The sequence below is a fragment of the Propithecus coquereli genome, unplaced genomic scaffold (genome assembly GCF_000956105.1).
Source record: "Propithecus coquereli isolate 6110/MARCELLA unplaced genomic scaffold, Pcoq_1.0 Scaffold25, whole genome shotgun sequence".
In the NCBI taxonomy this organism is placed as follows: domain Eukaryota; kingdom Metazoa; phylum Chordata; class Mammalia; order Primates; family Indriidae; genus Propithecus; species Propithecus coquereli.
This window is the reverse complement of record NW_012148063.1, coordinates 6,473,361-6,490,145: the sequence shown is the minus strand read 5'-3', so window position 1 is coordinate 6,490,145 and position 16,785 is coordinate 6,473,361. Positions and strand designations below refer to the sequence as shown.

At 54.5% G+C, this 16,785-nt stretch overlaps 1 protein-coding gene across 2 annotated transcripts in view; it reads right to left on the bottom strand.

The window, feature by feature from the left end:
- Positions 1–16,785, bottom strand: part of SYNJ2 (synaptojanin 2) — an 89,346-nt gene that overhangs the window by 32,937 nt on the left and 39,624 nt on the right. For both annotated transcript variants that reach the window (XM_012646848.1, XM_012646849.1), the window contains 7 exons: positions 13,277–13,360; positions 8,811–8,872; positions 5,584–5,680; positions 3,268–3,440; positions 1,749–1,830; positions 929–1,078; positions 691–856 (listed from right to left, as the gene is read on the bottom strand). In XM_012646848.1, coding sequence (XP_012502302.1) covers positions 691–856; positions 929–1,078; positions 1,749–1,830; positions 3,268–3,440; positions 5,584–5,680; positions 8,811–8,872; positions 13,277–13,360 — 814 coding nt within the window. The remainder of the gene's footprint in view (positions 1–690; positions 857–928; positions 1,079–1,748; positions 1,831–3,267; positions 3,441–5,583; positions 5,681–8,810; positions 8,873–13,276; positions 13,361–16,785) is intronic.

Below are 16,785 nucleotides of genomic sequence, written 5' to 3'. Positions count from 1 at the left end.
GCACCACCCGAAGGATGGACATATTAGAAACTCGGACTTGGGGCGGGGGGCAAGGGCAACATATGTAACCTAAACATCTGTACCCCCATAATATGCTGAAATATAAAAAAAAAAAAACTTAAAAGGACAAATGCTGAGGTGGTTTCCTTTTCCATTAGACCGATCATGTTGACAGGCTCTGGGTGACAAAATGCCATTGAAATGTCCCCCAAGAGATGCCAGCTATCGAGGCATCACGATGCTCTTGCTGCTGGGAGCGGAGGGTACCTCACCCCGAGGGAGGACAGCATCTCCTCCGCCACCTCCATGGCCCCAGGAGCCAGGAGAGAAAGCGGAGGCCGACCTCACGGAAGGCCCCCGCGCGATGTCAGCTGAGCCAGTTTCTGAGGTGGGTGAATACAAAGACATTGCCACTTTCAGGACAGCACGCCGCCCAGGCAGAGCCCTTTGGGTCTCTCCCCTGCTCCCAGTGGAAACGCAGTCCCAGCAGGAAAGCAGAAGCGCGAGCTCCCACTCTAGGTCATAGAGAGCAGGCTCCCAGAAAGCGACAACAGCTGCCAGCTGCACAGGTCGCAGGTCAGACCGCGGGACCACAGCCAGAAGCCCAGATGCCCCGGGAGTGTCTGCCACCCGGATTACGTGAGGGGAGTGGGACGTGGGCAGCAGCCCCCCGCAGGCCGGGAGCCCTACCCAGCAGGGCCGTGTTGTCCAGCAGCATCCTCCCTTTGTCCGCCGCCTCCTCGCCGCACACGTCCCCCACCAGCAGCAGCCTGATGGCCTCCTGCTTCACCCCGTCAAAGAAGTTGGACTGGATGGTGCGGGACATGGACCGGGCCCCGTCCTTCAGCTTCCCCACCTGCCAGGACCAGACCGCAGGCGTGAGAAGGGCCCACGCGCCCCTGCCCTCCCGCCCTGGGCGGGTCCCTACCTTGGCCTTCCCTTCCAGGGCCCTGCTGCCCGTGAACACTTTGCTCAGGCTGTGCCCGTTCAGAGACCACATGGCTCTGAAGGACTCCACGAAGCGGTCGACGATGGGCTTTGAACTCAGCCCCAGGCTCTTGAGCTGCAGGTGAAGGACCTGGGGGAGAAGCAACGGACAGTTGTCACCGACGTCTCCCACGGAGCCCCCACCAGGTGCCGTGCCAGGAAGTCCCGTATTCGGCAGACCCCGGATACTCGGCGCACCTCCCGAGGAGGAGGAGCTCGTGCAGCAGAGAAAGTGGCCTCCCGCCAGCTTTGCTTAGTGCTCCCCCACCCCTCCTTTGACCCCCTCACACTCCCCTGCACCCCTGCCGGAGGTGGACAGCAAACAGTGGTGGACAGTGGGTGGCGCTGACATGCCTCCTGTCCCAGCCAGGAGAGGTCAACCAGGCAGCCGGGCAGACTCGAGTCTCCTCCCCAGCTTCAATTGCAGCCGCGCCCGGCCGGCCTCACGCTGCCCTTGCCCAACGGTGCAGCCATGACAATCATCACACGGAACTACTGTTCCTCCAGGGGCACCTGGAGCCTTTGGGCAGCATGTCTGGGGTGTGCTGCAAAAAGGGTGTGAGGAAGTGTGCCTGTGACAGAGGAGAGGCAGTGGTGGCACCAGCACGCCAGCCACCCAGGGAACGCGTCTCCGGACGCCCCAGCACACCCCTGTCCACCTTGCCCACAGTTAGAAGGTCATCCAGTGTTGCCACCCTCCTCTTGCTGCTGAAGGCACAGGACATGGTACAGGTGGCCAAGAGGGCCAGGCAGGGACAAACCTCCAGCGCGATGAAGCCCTGCACGGTGTTGGTTCGGTCCAGGCAGTCAAGACAGTTCATCCGCACGGTACCCTTCTGAAAACTTAGGAAAAGAAGGAGAAATGTAAACAGTTACGAGTTGTGTGCGCAGCAGCAATCGCCGTGGCACAGCAGCCTATGCCTGACCCTCACTCCCAAGGAGACCTGTTCCAAGAGGGAACCCCTCACCTCCTCCCTAGTGGCCCCCCAGGAACCCCGGTATATATCCTGATGGGTCTCAGCACTACTGGAAGGGCAGGCAGACGCCAGCACACTCTCAGCAGCCTGCACATCCGGGTCACTGTAAGGATAGTGGTTCTTGTCATTCTCAGCAATTATGTTCTGTAAAGTTGCACGGACACTGAATTAGCCAACACGGAAGCATTGCTCCTAGAGGAAATACAGGGTCAGGTTCCTGTGAGCCTCTGGTCACAGTTACATCAGTTGATCAGTACATAACTTTGTTTTACGTGTTTCTGTATAAAGACATTTTATTAAATACGGTCATCACCACGCCTGCAGCACTGCCACTCAGGCCCACACGAAGCTCCTCTGACGTGTTCTCTGTGAGGCACAACCCACCTGCCTGTGCTTAGCGGTGCTGGACAGCACCTCAGCACGATGCTTGGGGGCCACTTGAAACTGAGAAATCACCAACAAAAACCACAGAAATGTGGAAAACGTGACACCAAATCACGAAAAGGATATTTGTTTACAGTGCGAGAGCTAAAACGGGAAGGCAGAGCGTTGCCTTGCTTGACCTTAGCTGGGAATGTGCCCATGCGGCAGCTCAAATTGTTCACTATTCTCAGGCCGGGCACGGTGGCTCACGCCTGTAGCCCCAGTGCTCTGGGAGGCCCAGGCGGGAGGGTCACTTGAGGCCAGGAGTTCGAGACCAGCCTGATCAAGAGTGAGCCCATCTCCACAAAAAATAGAAAAATTAGCTGGGTGTGGCTCACGCCTGTAGTCCTAGCTACTCGGGAGGCTGAGGCAGGAGGATCGCTTGAGCCCAGGAGTTGGAGGCTGCCGTGAGCTAGGCTGACACCACTGCACTCCAGCGTGGGAGACAGAGCAAGACCATGTCTCAAAAAAATTTTTTTTGTCACTTCTCTGCACATGTCTGTGAATGTCCTTGAAAGTGCTGTGAGTATTGACTTTGGGGTTTCGAGTAAGTTTTAGTGAGTGGGTGAATTTGAAAATGTGGACCGTGCAAACACGAGCAGCTGCGCTGGACTTCCTTCTCCTCCTCGGCTCTGACCAGGGCAGTCCACGCCCGTTTCCTCGGGGGACGTGGGTCCATCCGGCTGTCTGGCTACAACCAGTAATAGCGCCCCTCCCTCACAGGTCTGCGTCGCAGCGTGGCGCTGCACACTGTAACGCACTCCCTTTGTTAGGGCACCCCTTCCGCTAGGAAACCGCGCTTTCCCAGGACGCTGTGCACAGGGTGGCCAAGTAGCGAGGGAAGGAGGCCCTCCCCGACGGGGCACCCGGCGACACTCACCGTGGACTTACATTCTCGCCCTTCGTGAACACGTCCAGGTCCTCCCAGTGCAGCTGTAACTGAGGCCTCAGCAGGTTCTCCAATTTCTCGAGCTTCCCGCCTTTGGCAAACTGATGGAAGTCAAAGTTTATCATAGGCGTGTCGCTGGCGTGGCAGGAAGCCCAGAGCAGCTTCTGAAAAGGGAGAGGGGAGGGCGGTGAGGGGAACGGAAGGAAGGGAGGATGGTGCCCGCCGTGAGGCTAACCACAGCTACTCACTGGAGCTCGCGGTTTAGCTCCAAAGCTTACTGTGGACCAGGCTGTGGACCTGTCCTGACCCTGAGAGGGAAGCCCAGGACAAAGGCCCGGGGCACAAAACCCATAGGAACAGCCTGCCTGCACAAGGGCAGTGGGTGCCCCTTGGGCAAAAGGAGCCAGAGCAGCTGGGGCTCCCTGGGGACATCACACTCCTGCAGGGTCTCCGGAGGGCACAGGTGAGGGATGTCGTTCTGTTCTTCTGGTAGCCCGAGCGCCCCAGGCCCTCAGGGACAGTGGCACTGCAGGCTGCGGAGCTCATAATCCAGCTCATCGTTGCCCTGGTAACCAGCCAGCCCACCCTGACAAGCACAAGCTGTGTGTGTGTGGGGAGGGGGCGCCTGAGTGGCCAAGTCCCCAGGCCGAGTGCCCTGGGTGGGACGCAAAGCCCAGTGCAACTTCAGAGTGGGGGAGACGGTGGCCCGAGAGCTGGAGTGAAGGGGGTGCTGATGGGTGGCACGGCATGGGCTGCTGATGGCACCACCACGCTCCCGAGTCTTCTGCATGAGGCTTCCATGGCCCGGCAGCTTCTCGGCTTCCCCAACAGCCCCGGGGTAAAGGACACACTGGCTGCCTTCCCAGGCCACCCTCCTGCACCCAGGCCTCATGGCTTCAGCTCAGGTCTGTCCAGCATTTGCCCAGCCAGAGGTTCTAATGACACTGAAGGTCTAGGAGGACTTTCGGTCATCTGGCCTGGCATAGCTCATAGTGCCCATCCCCCACAAGCCAGAGTGTAAATCAAAGCACAGTTGCCATTGCCAAGAAAGTCCTGCTGTGACAAGGAAGCTGGCCGACCCAAACGGCACGCCCAGTGGCTGAGTGCTGTGCATGGCGGAGCAGGTGCCCTGTCCAGCAGGACCAACAGCTGCCAGCCCAGGCAAGCAGCGCTGACAAGGCTGAGGGACACCAGGCAGGGGAGGTGTCCAGCTAGGCCGCTGCCCCTTCCCTACTTGCCAAGCTGCCTGCCCGCTCCACCTGTGCCCCGAGGTGACAGCCATCTCCTGCGCCACTGGTCACAGTGCCAGGGCACCTCCACCAGCTGACGGGAGGGGCCATGGCCACCCTGTCCCCAAAACTCAAGGCATAGAGGAGAAAGAGATTTGGGGTTCTTCTTTTTTTTGGCTTGCATTTTTTTTCTTCTTCCTCAAAATAAGCAGCCAGCATCACTGCCAAGACGGGTGGGGAGATGCTTCTGGAGCTTGTTGCTAATAGCAACAAACCAAACAGGAAAAGCAGGTCTGGCCAAATAAAACTGGCGGCCAGAAAGTCCCGCTCCAAGCGTGCAGGCTTTCTCAGCAGAGGAAAATGAGCCCAGCTGCACCGGCTTCAGCCAGCCAGGGGGCAGGGGCCAGGGGTCGGCCACAGAGGTCAGCCCTCACTCCCTGCTGAGGTGACTTCAAGCCTTGCCCATAAGGGGCTTCCTTGAGCTTCAAACAACCAGAGATTCTCTCCTTCAGGCAGGAGACGTGGGAGGCCGGGAAAAGAACAAGGAGCCACCAGCTCGTTCTGGAATGTCTTGTGCACAGCGGCAGGCACAGGGAGAGTGGGGAGGCTGCGTCACCTGCTCCGCCCACTCCCGGCCTGGCCAGGCTCTCCCCGCACCCCCCAACAGCCCCAGGGAGCCAGCAGCTGCCGTGCAAGAGCCAGCCCGAAAGCCATGTGAGCTCGGCTCTGAATCAAGCCCTGAGGCCCAGTGACCCGCAGGGCTACCCTGGAGCAGGGCTGAGCTGCCAGGAGGCGGGGGGTGGGGGGGACAGGATGGGGGGGCACCTGCCCCCCTGGACTGGGAGGGACTCCTAGAGACCATCAGCCCACAGTGCCCCACGGGGAGCCAGGGGCAGCTGGGGACGGAGATGCTCTGACTTGGAGCCCTTCTGCCTACCATCAGCTCATAGAAATGAAGCCCACTGCACCAGGAGCCCGAGTCACCAAGTGGGGCTGGCCGAGGTCTTCAGTCCCCGCGGGAGCCGCCTGCCCTCGCCACCTGCGCCAGCCCAAGTGTGCAGGGGCCACGGGGCCTTACCTTGAAGGCTCTGTTGAGCACCTCCTCTCCACCTCTGCTTCCCAGCAGGTTCACAACCACCTGCTGTCCGTACTGCTCCTTCAGAAGCACCATGTGCCTGCAACGGCAGTGGGGCAGCGGTGACGCGGGCAGGGCGCAGATGGCCACCCCGGCCTGCCCTTGCGGGAAGAGGGGCCAGAAGGGGCTGTGTTTTCTCAGTGCCAGAGGCCCAAGGCCAGCCACCTCCCGTGACCCAAAGTGTGGAAAGGGAGCCTGGGGCTGGAGGGGACAGTCCCCCCGAGCCGCCACCTCGCTGGCTGGTGCAGACCTCTACTCAAGTCTGGCGTCAGAGAAGAGTGCTGCGCCTCCCGTACAGCGCCACCGTTGACTCCGCAACAGCTAGCCTGACCTTTCACGGATAGAGTCTTGTGAATGCAACGTGCACGTCTGCGTAATTAACCTCTTATCTCGCGTGGCACCCTTCTTTCTCAAAACTAGAGAAACTGGTGGGAGAGCTCTCCACCTCGGATCCAGTTTTCCATCTAAGGCTGCGTTTCATTACGCATGAAGCCACAGCGCGGCTTATCGGAAACAAGGCCCACGTCTGCTCATGTCTGGTTGCTGCACCTGCTTCTCAACTGGTTCCAAATCCCAGGGCTGGAAGAGAACTGATATTTACTCCGTATTACTCTATATTACTCATTTTTACTCTATATTTACTCATTATCACTCCATATGACTCATTATTACTTTATCCTGTCACCAACCCCAAACTCCCCTGATCCAACTATTCATCCTCTCTGAGCTCCTTCCTTCATCTGTGTGGCGAGACTGCTCCCCCTTCTGCAGGGAATGGCCCCGAGGACTGAAAGAGGCAAGCCAAGGTGACAATGACAGTGCTCAGCGCACGGGAGCTGATATTTCTTTCCTTTTAATGCAAAAATATGATAACAGACGTGTTATTGATAAACTAAAACACTCCTTTTGCCGTCCAGGGCATAAGGGAGGTCCTGGCACCCACACCAAGGTCAGTGCCGCACAGACGTGCCGCTGGCCTGGGTGGCGCTGTGCGTTTAGGCCTTTTGTTCATCCCTCCGCCCGCCTGTTACTGTTCTAGGAAGCCACCTGGAAAACTGCAGAGGTTTTCAGGACACTGAGAAGGTAGACTTCCATCGGGAAGCCCCCTTCTGACCTTCGGGAGGGATAAAAGCCAGACACACGCTGACGCGCACACCAAGGCTCTAGGCCCAGCAGCTCCGGCGAGCGCGAGGGTGATGGAGAACAGCTTCGCCGTGCCGTGAAGGAGACTCAGGCAGCGCCCATGAACGGTAACTCGTCACCACGCTGAGATGGCGAGATCCTGCTCGAGCAGCTGCAGCCAAAGGCCTGCTCCAAACAGCCCTCGGACACGGATGAAAGAACGACAAGAGACAGCCTCCACCAACGAGGGCACCTGTGCAGCGCCAGCAAAGAAAACTGAGCGTCCTCTGGGTAGAAAAACTATCCGTGGGAAGGAGTTTTTGGAGGAAAGGAATTTACTCTAGACAAATCCATCCAAGAACCGGAAGAACTTGAGAGCGCGGCGAAGGCCAGATAGGAGGATTCGGAAGCAGAGAGAGAGCATGTGCCAGCCCAGGGACGCCTGGCTGCGCTCAGGGGCATCACAGCGCCCCGTCCCTAGACAGAGGTGCCGCCTCATTTCTACATACCACTCTCAAATCTAGCACAGTCGGCACTTAATATGAAAACGGGCGGCTCCTGCAGGGGACGTGTGGGCACACGATGCTAGTCAAATGCTGTGGTCAAACAGCATAAAGAGGAGACTTCCCGTAAGCCAAAGCCGCAAGCAGGAGCTGCCATGAGAGGACTTACACGTTCCAGCAAATTGTTCTGGGCTCTGCAGAAGAGATCTAAGTTTACATCTCGATCTGGGGACGCTGACCAAGGGCAAGGTAGCCCCTGGGGTGCGTGTGGGAAGACAAAGCTCTCGTTCTCTCAGGTAGGTGCATCACACCTTGCATTGCCAGGATGCTAAAAAGTCTTCGGTCTTGTAAGTGTGCTTACACTATACACGTGTATTTTTTTTAAAAAGTTCACAAACACATGAGGGTTCCTGAAACAAGTCCGGCATAACCCTTTTCTCTTCTTTTGGGTCAGCTTCAGGTAGAATTTCATTTTCAGCTATATATTTACTATTCCCTAAAACATTTAGAACTACATATGTACAATGCTTAGGACATACTAATAGTGTTCTGGAAAAAGGCAATAGCATTTTTATCACTAGATTATACATCTCTTTATAGTAAAACCCATTGTTTGTAACATGCTAATTAGGAGGTCACAGCTGGGCTCACATTACCAGTGTTATGTTCAACAAAAGAATATGCAAGCAAATTTAAAGTCCAAATAAAGCTTCAGTGGAATGATAAAAAACATTTTCAAAATTACTTTTTTTTTTTTTTTTTTAGAGATAGGGTCTTACAATGTTGCCCAGGCTGGTCTCCAAGTCCTGGCCTCAAGCAATGCCCCAAGTAGCTGGAACTTTTAGCCATGCCTGGCTAAAAAATTGCTTTTGAGAATTTTTATTATATTCACTAAGATAATTTTAAAAATTAGTATTCAGATTAAAAAAGCAAATATTTTAAGAAGCTATTAACTATTTCAAGTACATATTACAAATAGTTCAGCTTAGCAATGTTAAACAAGTTGTGAAACAGTGTGTTATGATCCAATTTGTGTTTTAAAAAATAAAAAATACATATGTATGTACCAAAAGTTTTTCTAGAATAACATGTAAAAAACTAATAATAGTAAAATCACTAAGAGTGGGAATTGGAGTTAGGATGCTTTTATTTTTCACTTTATACCTTTCCATACTTTTTAAAACCTGGGAATATATAACCTTTACAAAACAAAAACAAACAGCTATAAATATAATTTAGGTTATCCCTTATTAATCAAGGCAAATGGATGAAGTTTCAGTACAAGAACAAACTGGTAAGATAAAATAATTGCAAAGTGCTACCTGAACATTGATTAATTAACCTTCAGGAAACCTGAGAATGAGTGAAAATTCCATTTTGTAAACTCCCTTCTTGCATAAAGGACCAACGTAAAAGGCAGACTGAGGTTCGGGGTTTGGGGCCTTCCCCTTCCTGCCACACCCTGTCCCCTGCGCCACTGTCTGATGGGAGGAAGATTCCTAAGGACAAGGACGAAGGGCTCGGGCAGTGTCAGACAATCCCTACCTGTCAAAAGCAGGGGCGCTGGCTTCCAGGCCTCTGTGCAGTCTCAGATGGTGGGAGCCGACCTAGAGCAAAGAGAGGTGACAACGGTGAGTCTCCCTGCCATGCAGACAGAGGACGTGATGGCTTTCTTGTTCTCCTTCTCGCTGCCAGCCAGGCCACTGTGGCAGCCACTAGGACCTCCATGGCCCCTTCACAGCTCAGGAAGGCTGGGCTCCCTGGACTCTGCTAACGGTGCCCTAAGCTCTGCCCAGTCCTGACTGCAGCAGGACCATGTCAGCTGGAATCCTTCCACAGACAGAAGAGAAGTCCCAGGGCGGGACCATGAGGCAGATGTCAGATCCCCAGACTCTCCCACAGCAGAGGTCAAGCCAATTAGAGAGACAGAAACTGCTTCCCAGCCTCCTCTACTCCTTCAGGGACTTCAATTTTTCCCCCAAATCTGAGATATCCTGATCATCTAATTTGCCTTACTACTTAGAGCTATTTAATACTCAATTTAGTCACTGAAGTCAGCTTGTAGGGGCTTTCACTGGCCAAATCGGGGACAATTTGAGCATCAAACTATAATAAGAACAAGAATGGATTATAACCTGATGAATAAAATAGGAATCCACAAGTCTATACTATAGTTGGATGGATGGATGGATAGAATGGATGACTGGATGGACGGATGAGTGGACAGACAGAATGGTTGTTTGGGTGGATGGATGATAGATGGGTGGCTGGGTGGGTGCATGAGTTGGGCAGGTAGGTAGGTGGGTGTGTGGGTGGATGAGTGGGGAAGAAGGGAGGGCTCTTCCTTATATTAGAATACCAACTGATAATGTGGAGGAGGAAGTAGAAAATCATCATTTTACAACTGTCATAGTAAAGAATGGCTCAGCAAAAGTCATCCATTGATGACAAATCTTAAGAGGAAGTTTGATGAGAAGCAAGACACTAGCACGGCTGGAAGTGTCTCCCACAGATTGCTCATTAGCTGAAAGGGAAACCACATTAAGTGTAAGTGGATAACGTGAATAGCACCTTGACTGGGCGACCAAAATTAGCATCAATAACGAGAGGCAGACAGACACCCTGTGCCTCCAGAAGGGGTGCCTGAGAAGGACATGGCGTCATTTAGGTACCATTCTGCCCAGGGATCCATACCCTGAATCCGATCACAGTGAAACACCAGGAAACCCCAAAGGGGGGACTCTCAATTTAAAGAAAAATGAGGCTGCATTCTCCAAAAATGCCAATGCCACGAAGGACAGAAAGGCTGAGGAGCAGATCGAGACTAAAGGAAACCAGAGCCGTGACAACTAAATGCAGATGTGACACTGGGTGACAGGGATGCTACAAAGGCTATTGCTGAGACGACTGACCCGTCTGGAATGTGGGCGGCAGACTAAAGCACCGCGTCAGCGTGACGCTCCCGAGCGCACACCTGCACCGGGCTGACGTACGACAGTGTGTTCTGCACGCAGGTGAAGGGACGCGACGTGTGCCACCTACTGCCCAGCAGTTCGGAAGATAAATAATGACGTGTACGTGTGCGACACAAGATTACAATGTCGTGAACGTGGGTGAAGGACGTATGGGAGCTCCCCCTTCTGCTCTTACGACTTTCCCAGAGCCGTGTGCCCTCCTCCAGTTGGTTCTGTGACATGAAACTGCAAAACACAGACTCAACTCGCCCGTGTGAAACACACGTCTGCACATGCATGTTAAGGGAGGAAGATTCTACGGTGACGAGGGGAGCACAGTCTTCAACCAATGACACAGGATCATAAATAGGCTCTATAACTAGCTGTACCAAGGATGCAAGTCATTTTAAGGGTAAAATTTCAACGTGGCTATTTGTAAACTACACAACCCATTTACATGGGAAAAATGAAATTGTTAAAGGGATACGGTTGCCAGAAATGGAGTCAGACGTACTGAGGGTGCCGTTCCTGTGAAAACACGCAGACAAATCCTCCCCCAAGGTCCTCCCTGCCTGCTCCCACCCCTGAAAGGGTCGTGGTTCCCTGGGCAGCCCCTAAGAAGGAACAACTAACTCTGCAACGTAATATGTAAGCTATCCACCCCCAAACTTTTGTCCTTTTCCTCTAGGGGAAAAGGTCAAAATGGAGTAAAACGAGCAGAACTGACCCTCAGGCTCGATACTGACAGTTCCAGCTGTGTGACCCGAGACCACCACCGCTTACAGCTGCCCTCCCGGTCCCCTCTGAAGACGGCTTAATCTCTCTTTGATGACAGATAAACACGGGTATTAGGCCCAAAGGTTAGCAAATCCTTAATAAGATTAACAAACACTAAAGCCTTGTGAAACTTGCTCCGAAGACACCGTGGAGGCTTTGGTGAAGCACAGGCGTTCGGAAGCTCAGAGGGTGACGCGGCCGCCCAAACGCTGACCAAGGCCCACTGCCCCTGTCCGTGTTAGATCGAGGCACGGTCATTCCACGGCAGGTTAGGTTGCGTCCGGAGCATCGCAAAGGTCAAGCTGGACACCAAAATTAAATGGAAGACGGGATGACAAACAAGCACGGTTATTTAGACAAGGGGGATGAAAACACTGAGAGTCTAGAGATAGGACGAAGGCGTTCAAAGGCATCGAAGGCCTTAGGGAAGGCAGATGGGGTGGGGAACCAGGAGGCTCCTCCTCTGAGGTCTGAGGGTGAGTCACGTGGGAGGAGGACCAGACCCACTCCCGCGGCCCTGGGACGCTCCCCAGGGTCAGATAGGCCCGCGGCACAATCCAAGGAGAAACTCACCGACAGAGCCGTCCCCAGTCGCAGCGGCTGGAAGGACCCCGGAACTAAGGCAGGGAGTAGAGTGGACAACCTTCAAAGGGTCTTTCCCAAATTCTAGAATCTATCACGACCATCCCCTCAAGTTTTGGATTTCTTACAAACTGTACGTGAAACATAACGAGGTCTCCCTGTTTCCTTTGTGTACTAAACTCATATGACCAATTTTTTCATTCTCTTAAATACAGAGCTCAAGAAGTTTCCTTTGGAAACTTCTGAACTTAAAGAAAGTCAAGTTTCAAAACCCCTTTTGGAACGTCCCTAAAGGGAAACCTGTAGAGACAGAAAGTAGATTAACGTCGCTTCGGCCCGAGGGGAAGTCCGGAGAAAATGGAGTGACTGCTAATGGGCCAGGCTTTTCTGCAGTGAGGAAAATGCTCGAAATTAGATTACGGAGATGGTTACACGACTCAAATGCACTAAAAGCCACTGAGCTGTATGCTTTCAATGGGTGAAGCTTATGGTATGCAGGTTATGTCTCAGTAAAGCTGTTTTTCAAAAACACCTTGCTTGGGCACCATTGCTCCAGAGGAATTTCCATGTCAGAACTGTCCCCAGGAATGCTCTCTTGATGCCACCTGCCATCTCCTGCATCTTGGCTGTCCCTTTCTAGAGGAAAGACTGAATGTGACTAAAGCCCTCTCTTTTCACCAGAGGCCAATTCATCCATCTCACTCCACGAGCTGACCCGCTGTGCCACCAATGTGTCAGCGTGGCACGCCCGTGGCCATGGGGGCACCTCACCCACTGCTGGCCTGGGACAGGTCGAGGGCTCTGCTAAGGAGCTGGACCTAGGCCTGGGCGCTTGGAGCCCAGCCGCGCCAAACACCCCGAGGAACCTGGCAGATGGTGCCCTGGGCCCCTTCAGCCACTGGCTGGCAACCCCCCTGCAGTCACACGAGAGACCTCGGTGAGAAGAGCCGAAGACGACAAAGGCCCCAGCCTGGAGGCTTTATGGACGCACCCACGTTCCCTCAGGACAGGGAAGAGGACGCGGGATCAGCGTGGCGGGATGTCCATCCGCTCGGCCCGTAGCCCACCTCGCTGGAGAACCCACTGGGGGAGGCCGCGGGTCACCTCACTGATGGTAGATGTGTTCTGGGGACGCCTTCCCACCCTGCGTTCTGCCCAGGAGACGGAAAGCCAAATCCCCCTGGCACTGGCCAGAGCCTTTTGTGGCCGGCAAGGGATATTTTTAGAAACCACAGGAAAGCCGTGCAGTCCTCACGGGGCTCCACGACAAGCAGAACTGATGACAGACTGACTACACAGCCACGGAGGGCCCGGAGCCTTTCTAGAGCAGCTCTCAAAAATGTCCCCCGTACCTGGAACTTAGGGTCCAACTTGCAGTCACTCTACCCAGGCACACAGTGTGGGTCACTCACTCAGCAGACGCCATGCCTCAGTGTGTGGCGAGCATGCCACAGGCCAGCCGAGCAACAAGCCACAGACCGGGGTGCGTGTTTTCTGTACATACATGCACGCGTGCGCGCGCGCACACACACACACACACACACACAGACGGCTCAGCTTAGTCCAAATGCGCTGAGGAAAAAGACCAGCAACTACACCACAGAAAGAACATGTCAAAAGAAACAAACCCCAGCTGTTGAAGAGAAGGGCAGGGTGAACAGTAACACAGGGGACATTTCCCTTTTTTTATTTACCTACCTGAAGCCCTGGCTGCTCCCAAAACAGCGGAACGGAGCCTCTGATCTGGACAAAAGACGACACTCCATCATCCATGTAGATCGTCTGCAGCACAAGGGAACAGAAGGGGAAAGATATTCCTCAATGAAACCGGATGTCCTGGGCTGGTAACGGGATCCGCCGCCTGCGACCCGACACCGGGCAGAACGAAGGGCAGACTGGACTTCGGTGCCCTCTGCTCCTCCGCCGCGGCTGGCGCTGCTCCCTGACCACGGGCTGGCGGCGGGCGGGCACGCTGGCAGCTCACCAGCCTCTGAGGAGGGGTCTGCGGGGGGCCTGAGCCCCTCCAGGCCTGCGGCCTCCCCGGGTGAGCGGGAGTTCACACTCCTGGCACCAGCTCGCCCGCCTCCCTGCAGAGCCCAGCAACGCCCCCAACCCGCTTCAGGCAGGGGGCCAGAGCGCTCTGGGATCGAAGCGGGGCCTTTCTCAGCCCTCTGCTTGCACCTTGTCAGCTGGCTAAGCAGCAGAGAGCTACTGCAAATGGGAGGAATGAAATAAAACGAGCAAGCTGTCGCCAAAAGACCTAGCTGACGACACTAGTCAGTCTTGAACTTGACAACACAGGTCAAGACTCAACTTGAACTTGTACTTGGCCCTGGCGCCGCCCCACTGTGTTCTTAAACAGGCCACTCAGTCAACACGCACCACAGTTTCCACAAGCTGCCAGTGTGGCAGCACCTGCAGAGAAACAGATGACACACTTTAAAAATGTATCTCCTCCCTGACCCAAGTACGCAGTTATTTCGGAGTGTGCCTGCAGGCCTCCGCTGGTCCGGGAGCGCAAGGGGGTCTTAAAAGGACAGCAAGTGCCATCCCCAGCACCAGCAGGGCGAGGTGGTTATCAGATCTCAGCTTTATCTGCGCAACTCTAGCCTGGCCTGGCGGGGCAGCTGCGGCGTGGCCTTTCAGCTTCTCAGCAGCCTGCTCCCTTACCGGGTAGCTTTCCACGCAGGCGGGATCACGCTCAGATCACACATGCATTAGTAATTCCGAAGTGGAGGACTTGAAAATTAGAACCACAGGAATTACGTGAGCCAGGGGAGCCACGGGAATCCATGAGCCTGGTATCCATATTGCTGAGCTGGAATTCTATCCTCTAATCTCCTAAGGAAAAACGCACTGGGTTGAGAACTTGCTGTTTCCAGGTATTGGGTACCAGAAAATTCATTACCCTCCACTGTTCTACTGATGAAAGCAGAATAAAATAAGCAGGGTGTTTAAATGACTGCAGGCATAGTTGGCCACCATGAAATTAAGTGCATACAACTGACCAGCACGTGTGGCCTACACCAGCCCAGATTCCTGGGAAAGAAACCAAATCAGCCAGCATTTTTACACAAAGCCAACTCTTAACAAAGCCCAGGGGCTGATTAAAGCTAAGGACTTCATCCTCACTCTGGTTACCGCGTGCGGATAGGCCACTTGCAGCATCAGACCAGGCCCCCCTTGCACTGAGATTTGCACAGAAGCAGCTTCTGCAAACCCCGCAGGCAGGCCGTGCTCCAGACCACCCCACCACCGGGGCAAGAAGGGATGCTCCAAAGTGGAGTCGCTCCTTCCCATCCTAAGTCTGTGTCCCACGCTACCAGCAGGACCACCTTCTCTGTTCCCAGGGCGACGGGCATAACCCGCTGTCAAACGCCAGTGCTGCATTTCCATGCCGGGGGAAAGAACACAGTGGAACGCCAGTGGAACGTGCAGCGTCTCACCTCACAGAAGTCATTTTAACAGAGGGCATCTGGGGTCCTGGTGGGCAGGCAGGATGCAGGGTGGAAAGAACGTGGGCTCTTGGATAAGCCCAGGCCGCACCTGACAGCCACTATGGCCCACAGGGTGGCCCTGGGTACATTATTTAACCACCTGCAGCCTCTGTTTCCCTCTCCCTAAAAAGAGTTAATGTCATGTGGTGCCCAGAGAGGGGACATGCTGCGAGGGTGATGAGAGCGGGACGCCAGCACGGGTGGGCACTCAGGGCACAGAGCTATCTTCTCTTGCCGCAGGAATGTGCCCCCTGTGAGCACGGGCACAGCCACCTTCTGGGGGCAGGTGGGGCTTGGGGGTGGGAAGGGGGAATCCAGGAAGGAAGAGACGAGAAGCGGGAGGGAGCCAGGGAGAGCCGCAGGGCCCGGAAAGAAAACAGGGAGCCCCAAGTGATGCAGCGGTGAGGCCAGGCTGGGGCCCAAACCCCCAGTGGGGCAGGGAAAGGAGACCCTGAGCCGCACTTTCACAGAGGGTGGGAGCAGAAACCAACAGCCACCACGAAAAGAGAGGGATGAGGCCAGAAAACTCGCGCTTATGTGTATACGCTCTTAGCTGACAGGCTCTTGCTGCACTTCTACTTCTGGAGGCAGTGTTTGCAAACCGACTCTTTCCAAGTCTGCAGTTCCTGGGGGTCATACTCAGTCATCCTGACCTCCCTGGAGTAGTCAGTGGCTTTATCTTCAATAGCCAAATATTTACCTTGGATCCTTGTTTTTTTGATAGACTGAGGGGAGTTTTTGGTCTTGCTTTCCTGCCTGGTGAGTCACCACTGCAGGGCAAGGTACGACTCACCAGAGCTGAAAGACTCAGGCTTCCTCCCAAGGAGACTGAGATGCCATCCACATATACACACTCACGCACACAACACACACGTGTGCATACAACTCAAATGCACACTGTAAACATACACACACGACACACAATACACACGACAAATGCAATGCACTTATGACACACCACACAAATGCACGATGTACCTGACACACACATACATGCACAACATACACATGCACACAGCACACACAAAACATACATGCACATACAAGTGTACACATGCACACACACAGCCTTCCCTGAAGAAGGAAGATTTATTCCTCTTACTAAATAAAAGATGCCAGGCCAAGCGTGGTGGCTCACGCCTGTAATCCTAGCACTCTGGGAGGCTGAGGCAGAAGGATCGCTTGAAGTCAGCCATTCAAGACCAGCCTGAGCAAGAGCGAGACACCCGTCTCTACTAAAAATAGAAAAACTAGCTGGGCATGGTGGCGCATGCCTGTAGTCCCAGCTACTCGGGAGGCTGAGGCAGGAGGATTGCTTGAGCTCAGGAGTTTGAGGTTGCTGTGAGCTAGGCTGATGCCACGGCACTCTAGCCCAGGTAACAGAGTCAGACTCTGTCTCAGTCAATCAATCAATCAATCGATCAGTAAAAGGTGCTAAACCAGGCCATAGCAGGGGTGCTGCAGGTCCTCCCTTCCCTGGCTCCCTGAGGATCATTCCCGGGAAGTCAGCAGCCCGCCGAGTGCTCCCCACCACAGGCAGCCAGTCTGTTCCTGGTTTGGTACCATCATTTGTGTGCCAGATGATGGCTGCACAGGCAGTGCAGCTCCTGCGTGCGTTTAGCAGCCCTCCGCTTCCACACGGCAAGTGGACAGGTCTGAGGGGTCTCCCTCCCGCAGCAGGGCCCAGGCCAGCAATCCCAGGCAGCACCA